Raw genomic sequence first — 16,627 nt, 5'->3', positions numbered from 1 at the left:
TCTAACCAATTTATTGGTATTGGTTTATTATCGTTACATGTACTGAGATAGAGTGGAAAACCTTTGCATGCCATCGATACAGATCATTTCAAAACTTAAATTCTTTGAAGTAGTATAAGAGAAAGACAATAACAGAACACAGAATATGCTGTTACAGATACAGAGAAAGTGCAGAGCTGCTGAATAAAAAAGTGCAAGAACAATGACAAAGTCAAGAAGGATCAAAAGTTCATCTTTAACATAAAAGAAGTCCATTCAAGAGCCTTATAACAGCAGGATAGAAGCTGTCCTTGAGCCTGGTAGTGTGTTTTCAAGCTTTTGTATCTTCTGCTAGGGAACTTCCAGTTTAAGATGGTGCTACTGAAGATGGCGACAGCTTACTAGTGGTTCAAGAAGCAAGAAATACAACTGAATGCTTTATTCATAATACTTCTTCAGTGTTCCAGCTGTTCTAGCTGCTACCATCCGGGAAACGGTACCGCAGCATAAACAGGCTCCAGGACATCTTCTTCCACCAGGCCATCAGACTGATTAATTCGTGCTTTTACAATTGTATTTCTATGTTATATTGACTGTCCTGTTGTACATATTATTTATTACAATTTACTATAAATTGCACATTGCACATTTAGACAAAGACATAATGTAAAGATTTTTACTTCTCATGTGTATGAAGGGTGTAAGTAATAAAATCAATTTAATTCAATTTTTCTGTGGAAAATTGTGGTAAGCAATCACTGCAAACAATGAAGAAACGAGAGAAGGCAAGGCTGACTCGAGGGTTGAAACGTGCAATGCAATGTCGGAGTGAGATCGAGACAGACTTGGGGTGTGCGAAGCGGAGGAATTTAGGAGGAGCCCGTCCACCCAAACTGATGATGAGGTTTGATCAACCTAAGCACAGGGCTGATTTGGAAAGATGACCTGGAAAGTGGTGGCGTGTTACAGGCTCAGAGAGTAACGGTGCAACAGGGCCTGGGTCTTAGAGCATGGAATGACCCCATGTTTGGACAATTTAGACACCAGACCAGATGGATTGAACCTCCAAGAGGACCACAACCGTGTCAAAGTGTTTGGAGGCTTGCATGCCCCAGTGACCCAGAAAACTATGTTGGCTGGAGTCAGGGCTTTCTGCTTTGGCTCTTGGTGGGGTCACCCATGCCAAACAGGTCAAAGGAAAGAGGGCAGACAAAGAGAGGTTCATCAGAAATCTAGGTTCAGGGGTTCAGCTCAGAGCTAATACCCCTGACAGGTAAAACAAAACTGTTACGGAAACAGCAGCGAAGAATCCCTCTACATCTGAGAGCAATGGAATTCCTGAGTCTCCACCTGGAAGCTGAGCAACTGGCACAATGAAGGAAGCCCTGAATACTACCAGAGATGGAGGACCCTCATTACTGCCCTAAATGCCAGCAGTGTAATGGGCAGTGGAGAGAGATGGATTGAAAAGGCAGGGTGTTGGGACCAGAGGCAAGGGTCGGGCCAGTTCTGTTCACTGCTCCACATGTTTACTCTGCTATTTGATGCACTAAGGCCGAGGCTATGGCCTGCTCAGGCTGCAAGCTCCACTGTGTGATGAACTGAGGCTGAGCCTGTGGCCTGCTCTGGCTGCTCCAGCTTCACGTCTATGGACTCACTTTCACTCTGAATGCTTGCTTTTATTGTTTACCTGATTTGTGTTTTTTCTCTCTCACTGCGTATTAGGTGTTTGTTGGTCTTTTTTTAATAGGTTCTTTTGGGTTTATTGTTTTGTGGCTGCCTATAAGGAGACGACAATTTATACATTCTTTGGTAATAACAGTGCTTTGAACTTTGAACCTTGAACTTTGATTATGTTGGCTGCTTTCCTGAGGCTGTGAAGTAGTGAGGCAATGTCCTTCTTCATCAAGTATTAATCCTTCCAAAATTTTTCACTGGGTCTTTTTCTCAGGATTGGGAATTCAAGAATCTGAGGGTATGGGTTTAAGGTGAGAGGACAGAGATTTAAAAGGAACTTGAGGGGCAACGTTTTCACCCAGTGAGTGGTCAGTATATGGAATGAGCTGCCAGAGAACGTAGTTGAGGTCGGTACATTAACAATATTTGGACAGAGACATGGATAGGAAAGGTTTAGAAGTATATGGGCTAATTGTGGACAAATGGGACTAACTTCAATGGGAATCTTGGTCAGCATGGACAGGTTGGGCTGAAGGGCCCTCTTGCAAGCTCTGTGACTGTCTCCAAAATTATTGCTGAATCTGCTTCTTTTAAGCAACACATTCTGCATCACAGCAAACTGCTGCTTTAAAAAATGTTCTCGTTCTCCCACCAAAATATTTTGCTAGCGAGTTACCGACCCTTTACCTGTGGAAATAAATTCTATTCTTATTCTTGCTGATGCTTTAAGACTTTTTAAATTCAATGAGCATTTGTTGAAGACCAACCTTCAATGCATTGTATTTTCAGTCTAATCACCTCACAACACACTCATAGTTCGTTGACCTCATGGGATCTCACCATTGTTTCAGTTCAAATGTCTATTGAAAAGCTTATGTTAGCATTTCACCCCATTGTTCATGAGAAGCAATGCTCCATACATGCCAACACTTTCAAACACAAGCTTTCTGTTCATCAACACAACATAACTAGTAAAAACCAAAGGAAAGCCACAGATCCATATAATGAGTTGCAGGTACTTCAAAAGTTAAAAGTAAACTTAACATCAAAATACCTATAGACAATAAGATGTAGGAGCAGAATTAGCCCATCGAGTCTGTTCTGCCATTTGGCCCATCGAGTCTGTTCTGCCATTTCATCATGGCTGATCCAATTTTCCTCTCAGCCCCAATCTCCTGCCTTCTCCACATATCCCTTCTTGCCCTGACCAATCAAGAATCTATCAACCTCTGCTTTAAATACACATAAAGACTTGGCCTCCACAGCTGCCTGTGTCAAAAAAAATCCACAGATTTACCAGCCTCTGGCTAAAGAAATTCCTCCTCATCTGTGTTCAAAAAGCCTCTATTCTGAGGCTGTGTCCTCTGGTCTTAGATTCTCCCACCATAGGAAACATCCATTTCACCATTCAATAGGTTTCAATGAGGTCACCCCTCATTCTTCTGTATTACAGTGAATGCAGCCCCAGAGCCATCAAATGCTCTTCATATGACAAGCCATTCAACCCTGGAATCATTTTTGTGAACCTCCTTTGAACCGTCTCCAGTTTCTGCACATCTGTTCTAAGATAAGGGGCCCAAAACTGCTCACAATACTTCAAATGAGGCCTCATTTATAAAGTCTCAACATTGCATGCTTGTTTTTATATTCTCGTCCTCTTGAAATGAATGCCAACATCGCATTTGCCTTCCTCACCACAGACTCAACCTGCAAACTAACCTTTAGGGAATCCTGCATAAGGTTATAAGTCCATTTGCACCTTTTTTTTGCATTTTTTCTCCATTTAGAAAATAGTCAACCCTTTCATTTCTTCTGCAAAGTACATGACCATACACTTCCTGACTCTGTATTCCATCTGCCGTTGCTTTATCTGTAATGGACTGGGCCGTATTCACTACTTTTTGTAGGATTTTCTGTTCAAGGGCATCGATGTTTCCATACCAGGCAGTGATGCAACCAATCAGTATAGTCTCCACCACACATCTATAGAAGTTTGACAAAGTTTTAGGTGTTACCCGAATCTTCGCAAACCTCAAAGAAAGTAAAGTGCTGCTGTGCTTTCTTCATAATTGTACTTACATGCTGGACCCAGAGCAGATCATCTGAAATGATAACACCAAGGAATTTAAAGTTGTTGACCCTCTCCACCTCTGATCCCCCAATGAGGATTGGCTCATGGACCTTTGGTTTCCTTCTTGGTCTTGAGTGAGAGTTCATTATTGTGGCACCACTCAGACAGATTTTCAGTCTCCCTCCTATTTGCTAATTCATCACCACCTTTGGGTCAGCCAATGACAGTGGTGTCATTGGCAAATTTAACTATGGCATTGGAGACGTGCTTAGCCTTACAGTCAGAAGTATAAAGCAAGTGAAGCAGGGGGCTAAGCACATAGCCTTGTGGTGCACCTGTGCTGATGGAGATCGTGGGGAGGTGTTGTTGACAATCTGAACTGACTGGGGTCTGCAAATGAGGAAATCGAGGATCCAATTGCACATGGAGGTATTGAGGCCAAGGTCTTGAAAGTTATGCATTTGTTTTGAAGGGATGATGGTATTTAATGCTGAGCTGTAGTTGATAAAGAGCATCTTGATGTATGCATCTTTGCTGTCCAGATGTTCCAGGGTTGAGCAAAGAGCCAACAAAATGGCGTCTGCTGCAGACCTGTTGTGCCAGTAAGCAAATTGGAGCAGATCCAAGTCACTTCTCAGGCAGGATTTGATATGTTTCACCACCAGCCTCTCAAAATACTTAATCACAGTGGAAGTAAGTGCCACTTGACGACAGTCATTGAGGCAGATTATCACTTTCTTCTTGTGCACTGGTATAATTGAAGCCTGCTTGAAGCACGTGGGTACCTCAAACTGATGAAGCAAGAGGTTAAAGGTATCAGTGAACACTCCAGCCAGTTGATCTGCATGGTTCTTTCATACTCAACCAGGTATCTGAGGCTCTCAGTAGGTTCACCCTCCTGAAGCATGCTCTCACATTGGTCTCAGAGACTGAAATCACAGGGTCATCGGGTAGTGTGGAAGCTCGTGAATGTTCTGACATGTTTTGATAGTCAAAGTGAGCGTAGAAGACATTGAGCTCAACTGGGAGCGAGGCCTTGTTGCCACCTATGTCGCCTGCTGATTCAAGTTTGGTTCAGAATTGTCTCTTCGCACGTGAGATGGCTTTCTGGAGATCATACCTGGACCTCTTGTATCTTAGTTGGCCAGACCTGAATGCCACTGATCTGGCTCTCAGCAGATTGTGGAACTCATGGTCCATCCAGGGCTTCTGGTTGGAGAGGACTCTGAATGATTTTGTGGGGAAACACTTGTCTACTACTGTTTTTATAAAGTCCATGACAACTGTGGTATATTGAGTCAGATCTTCCAATGAGTCCTTGAACAAGCCCCAGTCCACCAACTTGAAGCAATGCCTTAACCACTCCTCTGCTTCCCATGACCACCTCTTTGTTGTCCTCATCTCTGGAGCCTCTGCCTGAATCAGATAGGAGAAGGTCAGCCTAGTGATGAGATTTCCCAAAATGCGGTCCAGGCATGTAATAACATTCCTAATCATCGTATAGCAGTAGTTGAGTGTATTGGGATCCCTGGTGCTGCAGTTTATTTGCTGATGATAACTGGGTCAAGATTTTTTCAGACAAGCCTGATTGATTTGAACTGAATTGAATTTATTTCTTACATCCTTCACATACAGTATATGGGGAGTAAAAATCTTTACGTTACTTCTCCGTCTGAAACTGTAATGTGCAATTCATAGTGATTTTTAATCAATAGTATATACAACAGGACAGTCAGTATAACATAGAAATACAATTGTATCAGCATGAATTAATCAGTCTGATGGCCTGGTGGAAGAAGCTGTCCTGGAGCCTGTTGGTCCTGGCTGTTATGCTGCGGTACTGTTTCCCAGATGGTAGCAGCTGGAACAGTTTGTGGTTGGGGAGACTCATGTCCCCACACACCTGTCTCTTTAAATGTCTGGAATAGTGGGAAGTTCACATCTACAGGTGCGCTGGGCTGTCCGTACCACTCTCTGCAGAGTCCTGCGATTGAAAGAAGTACAGTTCCCATACCAGGCAGTGATGCAACTTGTCAGGATGCTCTCAATTGTGCACCTGTAGAAAGTCCTTTGGATTTGGAGACTCATGCCAAACTTCTTCAACTGTCTGAGTTGAAAGAGCTGCTGTTGTGTTTTTTTCACCACACAGCCAGTATGTACAGACCACGTGAGATCCTCAGTGATGTTTATGCTGAGGAACTTAAGGTTGTTCACCCTCTCAACCCCAGATCTGTTGATGTCAATAGGGGTTAGCCTGTCTCCATTCCTCCTATAGTCCACAGACAGCTCCTATGTTTTTGTGACATTGAAGGAGAGGTTGTTTTCTTGACACCATTTTGTCAGGGTGATGACTTCTTCTCTATAGGCTGTCTCGTTATTATTTGAGATAAAGCCAATCAATGTAGTATCATCAACAAATTTAATTTGCAGATTGGAGCTGTGAGTGGCGACACAGTCATGGCTACACAAAGTAAAGGAGGGGGCTTAGGACACAGCCCTGAGGGGCTCCTGTGTTGAAGGTCAGAGGGCTGGAGGTGAGGGAGCCCACTCTTACCACCCACGGGCGATCTGATAGGAAATCCAAGATCAAGCTACGCAAGTCTCTGAGCCTCTTGTTGAACCTGGAGGGAGTTATGGTGTTGAATGCTGAAATGTAGTCCAAGAACAGCATTCTCACATAAGCATCCCTCCTCTCCAGGTGTGTAAGCACGGTGTGTAGAGCTGTAGCTATTGTGTCATCTGTCGATCGGTTGTGATGGTAGGTGAATTGTAGGGTTGAGTGGTAGCATGCTGCAGAAGTAGTCCTTGACCAGCCTCTCAAAACATTTGCTTATTATTGAGGTGAGTGCGACAGGATGCCAGTTGTTCAGACGTGTTAGTTTAGTCTTTTTAGGTACAGGAACAATGGTGGATGTTTTAGAGCAGGACAGCACTCTACACTGGGAGAGGGAGAGATTAAAAATGTCTGTACACACACCTGCCAGTTGTGCCGTGCACATCCTGAGTACCTGCCCTGGGATGCCGTCCGGTCCCATAGCCTTGCGAATGTCCACTCGTTGCATATTTCACCCTCAGGGATGACCAATATATAGGTCGCTTTGGCGGCTCTCTTCGGAGGCTCAGTGTTGGCGATATCGAACCGAGCGTAAAAAAGATTTAGACTGTGCTTAGCTTTGAAGTGATGTTTGCCACAAGCTGTGTGTATTGTTGGTGGACAGTTGTGTCTGGATCTTCTCCCTGTTTTGCCGTTTCACAGCCTTGTCAAAAATTTTGCATTATATTACTCTTGTGAAGAACCCTGAGCCATTTTCTTGCATCCAGGGTGTTTCTGAAATAGGTTGTTGATGTTGTTTACTTAGCTCTCTTTCTTTCTCTTGTGTGAACATATAATCACACACTTCAGTTAGGACTAGACCACTGGGTCTCTTGAGCCAACTCTTCTGTTTAATATGATCATGGATGATTTGATTATAACCTTGTTGTCATGGTAACCTCATGGTTACCTCAAGATAACTTTTCACACTCTTTCTTGTCAACATTCCATTTATTTCTGCCTCAAAATGATCCAAAGTCTTTGCCATCACTGCCCTTGAGAAAGGAAGTTATTGAAAGAAATAAAATCGCCTTTTCGTTTTCTTAAATGGGAAAGCCCTTTTTTTTAAGTGACCACGTTTTAGATTTTCCCACAAGAGGAAATACACTTTGCACAGTGGCACTCTTAAGACACCTCAAGATCTTGCACATCTCAATCAAATTGACACCAGCCTGTCCAGCCTTTCCTCATAAGTCAACCAGCCCGTGTCAGTTATTAGCCAAGAAACCATCCTCTAAGCTGTTCCCAGAGCATTAGCATCCATTCTTAAACAAGGACCCCAATTCTGTACCCAGTCATCCAGATCCGACAGATAGTCAAGAAGTGTAACCAACATGTTGGTGTCCTGTCAGAATATCTCCTGAGAGGATTTATTTTTGTCTTCTCTCACACCTGTCAGTAGTCATTGACACAACTGTTGTTGTTAATGTTGCATTTCAGAATTTATTACTCTTAAATAAGTAAAATTTTCACCTGTAGAAGAACATAATGGGTTTTTGAAAGGATAAATAGATAGAAGCTGTTCCTCTACAAGATGTTTCAAGGATTGGCACAAACATTTAAAGTGAAGTAAAGTGTAGAGCAAAAAAATACATGTGGAAATGTTGAAAAACAACACAGATGAATGGAAGAAAGGATTTGACCTGAACTCTCTGCCTATGAAAATAATGGAAAGAAGCCAAAGTGGAACCCCTAAAAATGAAAAATGATCTTGTCAGATAAGGCTAAGAAGTGATGTGAGGGTGCTGAAAGGGAAAGGGGCATGAATTCAATGGGCTGAATGACTTCTGCCTGCAATGATTGGATGGTTCCATGTCTAAATTACCTAATCACCTATTTCCAGCTTCTTTCCTTGTTATGTTTCACAGCAAAACATCTCAATATAATGTCCCTTCAATATGCAAAGGCAATAGCAGGGATGTGTCCCCTTTTGTGTGAAGAAATCTCTTCTGTATTCCACCCAATGACAATTTTGTGCTCCCTTGCCCCTGACATGAAGTCATTTCTCCCTCCATGTATATTTTGTATACACTGGATTCTGATTAATCGGGACAAATTGAGAGCACCATATTTTGGTCCAATTAAGCAGCTGTCCCAAATAGCCAAAATTTCATGGAAATAGTTAAACAGAAAAAAAGATAAATTACTGTTTAACTGAGTAACAATTTATGTATTTAAATTAAATACAGAACAAATTAGAACACTACCAATATCTCCACAGTGCTATAAACCTGTGTATAATTTCTAATAGTTAGTGACCGAGGAATTCTTCTGCCATTCATCTTCTGATTAAGTGTAAATGAATAAAATTAGTGAAGATAACTCATGCAGATAATGGACTGACTTCATACAATGTTTTAAGTGACTGCATCTTCCATTGTAACATTCATGATGATTGTTGATACTTTCAAATTCCTAACTTGTTGAACTTGTGAAATTGTTTCATTTTCACACCTATTTGCTTCTGGCAACTCCAAGACTGAATGCTTGAAACTACTGTGAAGAAAACAGTTCTGGATTGTCTTACTACTTATTTGTCACCAACAATCAGTGATAAAAATCACTGATTTTTGAACAGAAACACGTGCATGTGATACTTTTTAAATACCGATTGCTCTCAGCATGGAGTAGTATCTAATGGCTACGCAAGTCCACACACACATGACTGACGCTAGCAAGAGACCGTTCGGCAACAGTCTCTTGCCCCGGTTGGGTGGCATAGTGCCCCAAATAAACTAAGGGAATCCTGGCTATTTTCTCTTTCTTTTCAAATCTTTTTATTATTATTATTATTCAAAATACACAGGTACATCGAAGTAACAACACTTACAATGCCTCAAAAAAATTATCTTAAAGATTGAAAATTTTTGTGAATTAAAAAAACCCCTACTATTTTCTCAATTTAGATTTTGTTCTTTACGAGTTCTCTCAAATAAATGGCTATCCTGATTAACCAGCAGCCAATTAACAGGAATCCATAGTACTTCGATTTCATACAAAATAAAAGGAAGTTACTTGGCCCATCCAATCTACATCGGTTCTCAGAGCAATCCCATCCTTCTTACTTACTCACATTTCTCTGGTAATTCATCCTCTCTCACATACTCCTCAATTCCTCCCCCATTCAGTTCTCCTCCATCCATTCCCCACCAGGGAAAACTTTCAGAGGCCAAGCAACCAACCGATCTGCATGATTTGGAATTTGGAGGGTTTCCTTGGTCTTAAGTGTCCTCGTGGTCTTCTGAGAAAGGGCAGCACCAGGGACGCAGGTTCAACCCTGGCACTCAATGTGCCTGTGTGAACTTCTTCTGGATGCTCTGGTTTCGTTCCACATGGAGAGATGTGTGCAGGTCAGGAGGGTAATTGTCCACAGTAAATTGATATTAGTGCGTAGATGAGTGGTATAATTTGGGGGTGGGGGGTTGGGGAGGTAGTAGAATATAGCTGAATGGTGTTAATGTTGGGTTGGTGTAAATGGGTGGGTGGTGGTCAGTATGGGCTCAGTGGGCTGAAGGGCCCATTTCTGTGTAGTAATTCTCCATGATTCTATGAAACTGGCACACCTAGAGGTAACCCAGGTGATCGCAGGAAGATCATGCAAACTCCACACAGGCAGCAGCCAAAGTCAGGATTGAATCTGGGCTGCTGGAGATGTTCAGCAGCAGCAACACGAACTGATGACCTTCAGTGCCACCTGACACTGGCTGCTTTAATCGCTTCGGCTACATTTCTGTGACCAAATACAATTTGCAACAGGCATTGCATTTATCTTAGCTGCACTAATTATTTTTGGGTTTCACAGGAACTGATGAAATCACAATAATTAAAGTTCTTGCAAGTCGCTCAACAGAACAGAGACAGAAAATAAAAGAGAAGTACAGAGCTCTGTACAGAAAAGTAAGTACAACTTGCAACAAAACTCAGCTGAAGTTTTACACATTGGAACAGGGGTTGAACCATTCCATGATCTGTAATCTGATTCCATCGAAACCCTTTGGTTTTATCAATCTCAATTTGAAATGAAACACAGCATTGATTGTCATGTGTGGAAGAGCTGCAGTTTCTCACATCGTCTGTATGTGGGAGTGTCTCCAATCTCCACTTCTGCAAACCCTGGCTCCAACTTATAGTTTTTGTCTCCCAATCCCAGACTCTTTGACCACTATCAAAGTGACTCTCACCGACCACTATCCATAAATATCTTGGAGTAGTCAATTAAATATTCTGTTAATCGTCAGAATCCTTGGGAATAGAGCCAAATATTTTGTAATCTTTGCACTTTATCCCGTATGTTTTGCAAAATCTTACCTCTTTCCAAATACAACTTGTCTACTTTTTGGTCCTGATCTTCTCTCTGCATTCAGCACATGATCTAACTAGGACTTTAATTGTAGCACTACTTCTACCCTTTGGAGTCTTTCCTCTAGACTTTTTTCATTTTTGTACCCATGTGTAGCGTTTTAATTTTTCATAGACATTTTCCCAACTTATCAGGAACAGGAGTAGGACACATGGCCAGGCTAACCTGCTTTGTTGTTTTATAAGATAATGGATGATAAGAACGTAATTCAACTTCATGCTCCTATCTACTTACAATAACTATTTTAGTTCTTGCTTGTTGAATATTAATATCTGCTTCCATCACCCTGTGTGAAAGAGAATTCCAAAAGTCACCGTCTTCAAATTTAACAAAAGCTTCAAAAGTTAACAAACTTCACAACATATGCCGGTGATATTAAACCTGATTCTGATTCTGGGAGAACAAAATTTTTCTTCCTCGCTACCTTACATATGCAAGCCTCTGTCTTCAAACACTGACCCCCATTCAAGGTTCACCACCAACAGAAACATTCTCACTGTCAAGACTATTCAGGATTTTATGTATTTCAATCAAGTCATCTCTCAGTCTTTCTAAACTCCAGCAGGTATAGTCTAGCCTGTCCAATCTTTCTTCATGAAACAGTCTGCCCATTGCATCTTTGTATCTCCAATAGACAATAGTTGCAGAAGTAGACCATTCAGCCCTTTGAGCCTGCACCGCCATTCTGAGATCATGGCTGATCATCTACTATCAATACCCGGTTCCTGCCTTGTCCCCATATCCCTTGATTCCCCTATCCATAAGATACCTATCTAGCTCCTTCTTGAAAGCATCCAGAGAATTGGCCTCCACTACCTTCCGAGGCAGTGCATTCCAGACCCCCCACAACTCTCTGGGAGAAGAAGTTTTTCCTTAACTCTGTCCTAAATGATCTACCCCTTATTCTCAAACCATGCCCTCTGGTACTGGACTCTCCCAGCATCTGGAAAATATTTCCTGCCTCTATCTTGTCCAATCCCTTAATAATCTTATATGTTGCAATCAGATCCCCTCTCAATCTCCTTAATTCCAGCGTGTACAAACCCAGTCTCTCTAACCTCTCTGCGTAAGACAGTCCAGACATCCCAGGAATTAACCTCGTGAATCTACGCTGCACTTCCTCTACAGCCAGGATGTCCTTCCTTAACCCTGGAGACCAAAACTGTACACAATACTCCAGGTGTGGTCTCACCAGGGCTCTGTACAAATGCAAGAGGATTTCCTTGCTCTTGTACTCAATTCCCTTTGTAATAAAGGCCAACATTCCATTAGCCTTCTTCACTGCCTGCTGCACTTGCTCATTCACCCTCAGTGACTGATGAACAAGTACTCCTAGATCTCTTTGTATTTCTCCCTTACCTAACTCTACACCGTTCAGATAATAATCTGCCTTCCTGTTCTTACTCCCAAAGTGGATAACCTCACACTTATTCACATTAAACATCATCTGCCAAGTATCTGCCCACTCACTCAGCCTATCCAAGTCACCCTGAATTCTCCTAACATCCTCATCACATGTCACACTGCCACCCAGCTTAGTATCATCAGCAAATTTGCTGATGTTATTCTCAATGCCTTCATCTAAATCGTTGACGTAAATCGTAAACAGCTGTGGTCTCAGTACCGAGCACTGTGGCACCCCACTAGTCACCACCTGCCATTCCGAGAAACACCCATTCACCGCTACCCTTTGCTTTCTATCTGCCAACCAGTTTTCTATCCATGTCAATGCCTTCCCCCCAATGCCATGAGCTTTGATTTTACCCACCAATCTCCTATGTGGGACCTTATCAAATGCCTTCTGAAAATCGAGGTACACTACATCCACTGGATCTCCCTTGTCTAACTTCCTGGTTACATCCTCAAAAAACTCCAACAGATTAGTCAAGCATGATTTACCCTTGGTAAATCCATGCTGGCTCGGCCCAATCCTATCACTGCTGTCTAGATTTGCCACTATTTCATCCTTAATAATGGACTCTAGCATCTTCCCCACCACCAATGTTAGGCTGACAGGTCGATAGTTCTCTGTTTTCTCCCTCCCTCCTTTCTCCAATGTTGCTCAATTTTCACCGTTTAGGTGGCACTCCAGAGGCCATCCCTGGGTAATGATCGAGTTTCATTTTTGCAGACATCCATAAGTCAATTCTGTATGCAAATCAGAAAATCGACAAAAATCACTTGATATGGTAACCACACCTCCACAATACTGTAGTGAATGGCATTGACTGAGAGGAAAAATGAAAGTGGAGAGAGAGGATGCAGGTTCTGCCATTCACAGGAACCTACTGTTTGTGCATCAGAGTTTTGATTGCAATAATATTATGGGGGCTTGCCCATATGTAGGGGGGAGTTATAAGTTGGATGTTTGAAACTCAGGGAGGACTGTATCCTCCCTTTATTAGGACCAAAATGGATAAGCTCATCATGCAGGGGGTTAACAAACAGTGGAGCAAGGGGGTGTACTTCCATTTCCTTTATGAGATGTCCACAGTGCACTGGTTCCCTCTACACATTATACATTGTGTTTGTTTTATGTATATCTCAGTAATCTACAGACAGATGGTCAGTACTGCTGAATATGCCACTTGATGGCATTATTGTGGTCCTGAGCTTTTCCGTTGAAGCCATTGACAAGGCAAAATGCACATTTCATGTTAAAAACTGTTCAATCATGTTCAATCTACCTCAAATGCCGGTGTTCACTTCCCTGCGTAGATGCTGTCTGGAACACAGAGTTCCTCCAGCACTTTGTCTGTTGCTCCAGATTCCAGTATCTGCAGCATAGTGTATTTAATATTCCAGTAATATTTGAGTAATATTGTAAATATATTGTTTGATTAAGCATTCTTTGTTTACATAATTCATGATGGGTTAGATGTAAGAAATACATGAAAGACATATGTCATTATGCCATCACGTCATATGTGTACACCTCACTAAAGAAAAAGAACTAAGTAAGCAAGTGATCCTGGGCTCCTGTGTTTCTCTTTCTATTAATTTCTGGAGTTACAAAACATAACAGTGGATATGAGGAGTTTTAAAAATGAACCCAAGTTGGCTATTGACCCTGTTGAAACACAGTATATCTTTTTCCTCAGAAGGGGAGAGAGACATTGAGTTTAAAATAGGCAAAACATTCATAGGTTCATAAGCAGTGAGTGCTGGGTGAAAATAATAATAAATTTAATAAAAGCAAAAATGACTGACTACACTGGAAAGATAGATACTTAAATTGCACAACAGATAACTGGATGGTGTATACTGAATGAACTGAGCAATATTTTGAAGCCAATGCTACTGAGTGCAATAGGTGGAAAAGCATGCAGTTTCCTTTGAAGTTTAACTGGTCCAACCAAACCAGCTGAAATGAGCTTTGCTGATATCATGAACATAATGCAGAAACATTTAGAACCAAAACCACTGTTGATTGCAGAATATTTCAGGTTTCATGAACTGAATTGAAGAAATTGTCTAAGCGTTGTCAGTTCAGTGATGTACTGAGAGATCATTCGTTTTGTGGAATCTTACAAGAAAGCATTCAAAAAAGAGCTCCTAGCTGAAGCACGATTAATATTTAAAAGTCAGTTGAACTCACTGTATCACTGGAAAGAGTAGCCAGACATGCAATTGAGTTGCAGTCAGGAATGATGAAGAGAGTGCAAACAATTTTACGATGTCTGAACAGAAATCTGCCTGGCCAAACAAATTGTGTTATCATTGTGGCAAGGGCTCACAGACACCAGACCAATGCAAGTTTAAAGGTGAAACTTGCAGAAAATGCAACAAAGCAGGGCACTTCACAAAGACATGTTGGACAGACAAAAATAAATGGAAAGCACAGGAAAGAGAAGAAGATAAAATGTCAAGTTGCCTTTTCAAAAAGAGCACCATTCTGCTTGCTGTTGATGAAAAATCTGATAATGATAAGAGTGACACAGGGCTAAGCAGTCTTAAGATTTACAATGTGAAAACTAACAGAGCTTACACCAGAAGCAAACAGCAAATTAATTAAAATGGAATTGGGTTCTGGCTCATCTGTTTCAGTCATTTGACAAAATGAGTTTGAATGGCATTTCAAAGATAACAAACTGAAGACTGTAGATATCCAACTAAGAACTAATAATGAGAAAAGATGATTCCTGCAGAAATGACATCCGTAACAGTGAAATACAACAACTAACCAGCTACATTGGGCTTGTATGCAGTAAAAGCAGAAGAGCAAGCAATATGAGGCCATGATTGGCTGAGACAACTACAAATCAATTGGAGAACCATCCACCATTTGCATGCCACATCACCTGCAGTAGAATCAACTGAAAGAATATTAGGAAAGGTACTGGCTGATGCCACAGCATTGCTCAAGGATGGAATTGGAAAACATAAACATATCAAGGGAAAAATAGTGTTAAATGAAAATGCCACACCCATATTTTACAAAGCCTGTCCAGTTCCTTATACCATCCATGATAAAATAGCCAATGAGCTAGATCACATGGAGGCTGAAGGAATTCTTTCCAAGGTTGAGCGGGGCCCATGGGCAACAGCAGTGGTCCCAGAACCCCAAAAGAATGGGTCTGTCAGGATCTGTGGTGATTTTAAGGTCATCATCAACCCAATAGTGAAAGTAGATCAATACACTCTGGCCAGGATAGAGGATATCTTTGCAGAACTTTCTGGAGGAAAACACTTCAGCAAAGTGGACTTTGCTGAAGCCCACCTACAAATGGAAGAGGAGTACAAAGTATTTCTCACCATTAACACTCACAAAGAGCTTTATCACTATAATAGGCTTATTTTTGGAGCAGCACCTGCACCTGCACCTGCACTCTGGCAGAAAGCTATGGACCAGGTGCTGCAAGGCTGCCCAGGCACTCAGTGCAGTGTTACCTGGATGACATCATTGTTACCCGTGAGGATGACAGGGAATATCTCCAAACCCTCAAGGCAGTGTTAAGAAGATTCGTAGATTATGGGCTCAGAGTACCACCACAAGTGTAATTTTTTTAAACCAAGCATCACTTAGTGTAGTTGCACCCTTGACGCTCAAGCATTACACAAGTGTGCTGAGAAAATTCGAGCAGTGGTGGTTGCACAAAAGCCAAAGGATGTGTCACAATAGCGGTGTGGTTTAGGATTTGTCAATCACTGTTACAGCTTCCTGCCAAACCTGGCTACTGTGCTTAACCCCTTGAACTCATTACTGCAGATCGGGAAGAAATGGCAATGGACAAAGCAGTGTGTGAGGTGGCTTTCCAAAAGGTAAAAGAGATGGTGACATCACTGTACTCACACATTATGATCCACATCAACCGATGAAGATTGCCTGTGACGCCTCGCCTCATGGTGTAGCTGCAGTCATGTCACGTGTTACGAGTGATGGAAGTGAATGCTCCACATTCCCTTATCGCTGCAGAGGAAGATCATACACAGATTGACAGAGAGGCCTTGAGTCTGCTTTGGGCTGTAAAACGTCTTGTCTGGGAGAGAGTTTACCCGCATTACTGATCATCAGCTACTCGTGTCCATTTCAGTCCATAGATATATGTTCCACTAACAGCAGCAGCATGAATGTAGAGATGGCCTCTCTTTCTTGGAGGACACAAGGTTGAATTCAAGAGGATGTCTAATCATGGAAATGCTAACAGATTGTTCCATTTATCCTTGGAAAAGAAAATACTGGAAAAATTTACAGAATATGTCCTCCTGATGTAATCTCCCTAATGCAAATCAAAAGCCTCCCTATTATGGCAGAGATGGTCCAAAAGGAAATCAGAAAATACCCCACCCTGTCTCAGGTTCACACAAAATGGCTGGAATGTGCAGCAGAAATTCCAATTCCCCCATTTTTACCAGTGCCAGGATGAACTTAGCCTTGATTGGGGTTGTGTTATATGGAGATTGAGAGTTGTATCATTCAAGCTGAAAGCTAGTGTAGGAGGAGCTA

At 41.9% G+C, this 16,627-nt stretch overlaps 1 protein-coding gene across 1 annotated transcript in view; it reads left to right on the top strand.

Annotated features, from left to right (window-relative positions):
• The window catches only part of LOC140730265 (annexin A13-like), a 53,578-nt gene that overhangs the window by 10,507 nt on the left and 26,444 nt on the right, over positions 1–16,627 (top strand). The window contains exon 3 of the mRNA XM_073050452.1: positions 10,123–10,217. Coding sequence (XP_072906553.1) covers positions 10,123–10,217 — 95 coding nt within the window. The remainder of the gene's footprint in view (positions 1–10,122; positions 10,218–16,627) is intronic.

This window comes from Hemitrygon akajei, chromosome 1 (genome assembly GCF_048418815.1).
Source record: "Hemitrygon akajei chromosome 1, sHemAka1.3, whole genome shotgun sequence".
NCBI lineage: Eukaryota > Metazoa > Chordata > Chondrichthyes > Myliobatiformes > Dasyatidae > Hemitrygon > Hemitrygon akajei.
Note: the sequence above shows the minus strand (reverse complement) of the source record. Positions and strands in the feature narration are given on the sequence as shown.